The 5,361-nt window shown below is 39.6% G+C and overlaps 2 protein-coding genes across 2 annotated transcripts in view; one reads left to right on the top strand and one right to left on the bottom strand.

Moving 5' to 3' along the window:
• Positions 1-144: 144 nt before the first annotated feature.
• On the top strand, positions 145-1,737 carry LOC108966628 (peptidyl-alpha-hydroxyglycine alpha-amidating lyase 1-like; the record flags this gene model as incomplete). The annotated part of the gene is given in 1 exon segment (XM_018929631.1): positions 145-1,737. A coding segment is annotated over 1 exon segment (191 nt), but the record flags the coding sequence as incomplete, so codon positions are not given.
• Positions 1,738-1,812: 75 nt separating this feature from the next.
• Positions 1,813-5,361, bottom strand: part of LOC108966627 (WD repeat-containing protein 59 homolog) — a 4,914-nt gene continuing 1,365 nt past the window's right edge. The window contains exons 5-10 of the mRNA XM_018929630.1: positions 5,137-5,310; positions 4,637-5,086; positions 3,634-3,825; positions 2,513-3,544; positions 2,236-2,457; positions 1,813-2,147 (exon numbers count right to left, since the gene is read on the bottom strand). Coding sequence (XP_018785175.1) covers positions 2,070-2,147; positions 2,236-2,457; positions 2,513-3,544; positions 3,634-3,825; positions 4,637-5,086; positions 5,137-5,310 — 2,148 coding nt within the window. The 3' untranslated portion in view covers positions 1,813-2,069. The remainder of the gene's footprint in view (positions 2,148-2,235; positions 2,458-2,512; positions 3,545-3,633; positions 3,826-4,636; positions 5,087-5,136; positions 5,311-5,361) is intronic.

The raw sequence follows: 5,361 nt of genomic DNA on the forward strand, positions 1-5,361 counted from the left end.
TTTTTTTTGATTTTTTATTGAATACAAATGCATATTGTAACTAAAGTGCTTGTTACGTTGTATATTTGTTGTATTTGCGATTCATTTCGCTGCTCGTGTTAGCTGTCAACTCCGTTTTCGTTTAATTGTTGCCTCTACTTGTAGGTTGTTTGCCATTTGGCGTGAAGAATCGTCGTCATGCATGGGATTTCCCCTCAAAGCCCGAAGGTTTCAAATTGGGCGGCCTCCTGTTGGATCGTGGCAAGCGTGGTGGCTTTGAGAAGCTCGATCAAAATGCCAGCGACGAAGAGAACGAAGCGTCTACAAATATGTTGACTAGTGCGCCATTTGCTTAAGAACTTACAATATACATGTGTCTATACATGGCTCTATGTATGTATGAATGTGTATATAATGCGCATTAACGCCTACAAGCTTTATTGAAGAAATGAAGACTATCTGATTTCTTATGACGTCGCTATATGGAATCTTATGACTCGGAGAGTATAAATTTTGTTTTGTTCGATTATACTGCGCTCACACGAGGACTATTTTTTGTTGCATATCTTTATGGGGGGCGTTCTCAGGAGCGACACGAGACATATCGGGTCGGATGATTTTTCAGAAAATCCTTGTACGTGATGCACAAAAGTATTTTTGATTAGCTTTTTTTTCCTTTTATACGCTTTTTCCGAAAATATTTGAAACCGACCAACCATGGAGATAACTTCGAAATGAAATGGAATGCCGAATTCCATAACGAACTATTACGAACAAAAACAGTAAGTATCGCACTTCAGCACAAGCGGATCCATTCTCACGGACCTTGGAACTTGGCACCATATCTCGAAATTACTTCAGCATGTTTTCTGTCGCTACTAAATAACAAAAGCACGGATCTAAGTAACCTAAACAGACCCGGATCTTTATGCGGTCCAGAAATATCAAGTCGGCACTATACCTCGAAATTACTGCAGGAATACTTTCTATCGGGTTCCGAACTGTCAATTCGGCACCATGCCTCGAAATTACTTCAGCAATATTTTCTATCGTTACAAAAATAACAACAACAACAAAAACGGTTCCCACGATGGTCGGATTTAAGTAGCCGGTCAGACCCGAATTTTTATCCGCTCCAGAGCTGTCATACCTCTAAATTACTTTCTGTCACTACAACAGCATGAGTGGTATGCTCCCTTCGTCTGTCATTATGGTACCTCTCTACATACAGATAATTCATGTTTTCTCGAAAGCCTTGGGAATTTTCCGGTTAATTGACTGTTTTAGCAGCAATTATGAAATATCTTGTCCATATATGTATATACTATTTATAATGATTTAAAGCAACTTAAATTGATTCCAAAAAGATTCCATAAAAATCTACGAGACAATCGAAAATTCCAACAGATCTCTAGATCCAGGGTTAATCTCTTGAAAAATTCAAAATTTGTATGTATGTAAGGCCCTTGGATCCATGTTTCCAAATAGGGATCACATTGATTCGCTAGCACCTAGCAGAATATTGGATTTTATCGATATGGTGGGGCTAGGTGTGTCTATGTAGGTCTATGTTGAGGGCACAATGGACCTAAGGTCGCGGTACATTCTTCGTTTTCAATCATGTATGTTCATATGTCTAAAATTTTTGTGATTAAAATTTTTTTAATGCTTTTCGAAACCATATTGTCACATTTTTTAAGTCTACTAAGTCAAAACTAACTGTGGCCAAATTTTATCTATTATCTAACTACTGTTGTACAAATTAAATGTATTTTAACTATTTATTAAGATATGAGTTATATTGTATAGGGATATAATTATTGAACAAATATATTTGACGCTAAGTAAAAAATGGCGTAGTCTCGCATTTATTTCGATTTTTAGATTAGGTTAGGTTAATTAATAAAAAATTAAAATTTTTCTTGTCCATATTATAGTTATGTGCATATAAGTAAGCAAAAAATAGATACAGCATATTTAAAACATGCGCGTATCGAGGTCAAGATTATGTTTGCCACAACAATTTAAGGCATTTTAGGTCACTAATATAAAAATGTCACATAACATAAAAAGAGTCTCAAGGTAGACTATCAATTCATAAGCGCCAGCAGAGCAGCAGTCTGCTTCAAACAATTACAACCGCAACCAGAGGCACAAATGCTATGTTTCTGCAGAATGTAGAAAGAAAGAAAAAGAAATAAAGAAAAAACTTACATTTAAGATAAGCCACATCCAGTCCAGCTGCCGGCAACTCACCTTGAACCACTGCATCATATGCACCATATGGCCGCCATGACCGCAAGCCAAGCACGCATTAGCCGCGCCCTTCACAGGCAAATTGCAGAGCTGGCAGAAGAGCACTGGACGCTTGCAGCTGATGCATGAGGGGGTGCGCTTCATTTTATTGCAACCGGTGCACTCAGTGACGAATTCAACACCATGTGGCTGGCTTTGTGAGAACATTGTATGCTTTAGTATCTGCAGAAGTAATGGATGAAAAAAAGTATATAAAAACTAGTAACTGTTGAATTACCAGCGAGCGTTTGGTCAGCAGTTGCCAACCGAACAATATGTCCGCATACACCTTCTTGAAGTGGTCGAATAACGGCATTTTCGTACGTCTTATCAGCGAACATGAATACGAGTCGGAGTTGCAATTTTTCGAGTCCACCCAGTCCAACGAGTCTGACCAAGAATTACTGCGCAATTGCTTCAAATGCACATTGACCGCGAGCGCCGAGTTCGATTTCGGATGTGAGGCATGATAGTCGATGGGCAACACTGTGTGGTACGGCGAAGTATTATTTAATTGTTGTAGTTTATTGGTGTGCTGGTAGCATTGCGTTGTAGTCAACATTAAATCGCCTAAATCGCCGGCTGTTGAGGAGCATTTGTGAAAGAGACACGCCAACATGACAGCCGTCTGCAAATCGCCAGCGCTGGCAAAATGCATAATCAATGCCTCGAGTAGAAATTTCTTAAAGGGGTCTTTGTAGAAGAGTGTCTCGTATTTGGTTTCATTCGGTATGTTTGGTTTGGCGATCAGTTCGGCGAGCGTCCATATCGGCACCAAGTCGTAACGACCATATGTTTCGCATACTTGGCGATTGCGACGGCAAGTGGCGCGCAAATTGCGCTTGTCCAGTGAGAATTCTTTGGCCATTTCACAGCTGATATTCAGCAGCTTGGAGGCTTCATAAATATGTACGATGGGCGTGGCATTGGTTTGCTTTTGCATCGAACGATTTTTCGTATGTTTCGCACTCATGCGATCTTGCAGGTAAAAGGAGGCATTTGAATCGCGATGCGTATTAAAGACATTACCCAAGAGTACGCCACCGCTAATGGCGGAAAATGTGCGCGGTGTTGTATTCTGATGACGCAATGTTAGGCGTTTAGCATTCGGCGCTTGCGCGAATGTGACCAACAGGCCGGTAGTGTTGAAATTTACACCCGACGTGCGTGGATATGGTATGCAGGCGTCGTGTAGCGCACCACTTAGTGCGCCCTCCAAGCGTGGCGACTGTAGGCGTAGCTGTGATTTGTCGGTGACGCCGCCCACCGACTGTTTTCGCAAAAATACGATAGAATAAATGCAATAAGTTTTTTTTTTTTAGTATTTAAAAAATACAGCGCTGGGTCGACTATACTAACCTTTTTCATAGCACCCACCAATGCGCGCAGGCATTGCTCGACACAGGTACGCGATTTTTTAACGCGTTGCAACGCGTTCGTTCTGAGTGTCTTCAGCAGCACGGCAGACAGTTGTTCATGCAGTGTGGTGCCCTCGCAAAAGGAGAACTCGGGTCCAATATTCGGACTTGGATACTCGGTAGGAAAAACTGTCTGTAAAAAAGAAAATAAAAAAAGTAGGGAAAAGCTAAGTTGATGTAATGGAATATTTTATGCTCTTGCAACTTGCAAGGGTCAGACCGTGACTTCTTTGTTTACATTCTGAGGTCATTGACCCCTTTTTCACGTTTTTCCGAGCTCAATGACCCCTTCGTTTAATTTTTAAAATTTCAATGACCTCCTTGTTTACATTTAATCAATTCCACAACCCTGTTTTACATTTACCCAAATCAATACATTCTATGAAGTCTTTGTTCATATTATGGGGTCAATGACTCTTTTGTTTACATTAGCCAAGTCAAAATAAGTTTTTTTTTTACATTTGGGATTAATGACCCTTTGATTTGCAGTTTTGGAGTCAATGACCCTTTTGTTTATGTTTTTCAGAGGTCAATAAACCTTTTGTTTACATTTAGCCAAGTCAACAACCTTCTTTTCACATTTGGGGCAATGATCCTTTTATTCACATTTTATGGGGACCCCTTGTTTACATTTCGGGGTTAATGAACCTTTTGTTTACATTTTATGGGGTCAATGATGCCTTTATAAATTGTTTAGATCGGAATAATATAGCATATAGTTCTTATATAAAATGGACGATCAAAAACAAGTCCCTGTATAGAAAACTTTTCCATTGGCCAAGCTTATCTCGATAATGATATAAAACCCTATATCGTTTAGTTTTAAGTAATACAAACAACCGTTAAGTAAAAAATACTATTATTACAGACTATACATGTCGCAAGAGTTTAATAAAAACAAAAACTATGTAAATGTCTTTAAAGTTTACCAAGAAGTGACTAACCTGCAACACCACCACGTGTCCACCAGCCGAGATCTTGAAGACTGCAAAACGTTTAATCGCATCTAATAGGTCGACCTCTACATGTGGCATATTTCGATTTAGTAGCGAGAACTCATGATGCAGCGAGCATGTCGGCTGATCTGTAAGTGAACGTGCTATGTGTGTCTCCTCTTTACGCATTGGCGGTGGAGGCGAGCGCGATAAAGTCGGTATTGTTAGACTGTCAGAGCTTTCTGAAGGCAATGAAGCGGCACCAGCACGCGTCAAACTCAAAGTGGGCTGGTACAAAGATGATGAGTGTATCGGTTGAAATTTAGTTGGAGTGTCGGCAAAAGAATCAGGTGTATCGCACACTTCGTTGCTATCGAAATCGGGTTCGCAGAGTTTCAGCATCAAATCATCAATTTTCCACACGCGTAAACTACGGTCACGTGACCATGTAACTAGTTCCTAATTTTAGTAATTAATATATTTTTACATTTAACAAAACTGTGACTTACAATCTCCGATATGTTTTCACGATTCGGACGCCATTCAAAATCTAATATTACATCGGTATGCCCAACAAAAGAGCAGACAGGATCCGTTTGTTTGTTATTACTCCATAACAGTAAACTGTTCTCACCGCGTCCCAAAGCGGGCACAACAATGCTAACCAAACCGTTGCCTATAGGCTAAAAGTAAATATAATTACAAATATTAATAAAAATATATAGAAAAAAATT

Source organism: Bactrocera latifrons, unplaced genomic scaffold (assembly GCF_001853355.1).
Source record: "Bactrocera latifrons isolate USDA-ARS-PBARC rearing strain unplaced genomic scaffold, ASM185335v1 scaffold_167, whole genome shotgun sequence".
Taxonomy (NCBI): domain Eukaryota; kingdom Metazoa; phylum Arthropoda; class Insecta; order Diptera; family Tephritidae; genus Bactrocera; species Bactrocera latifrons.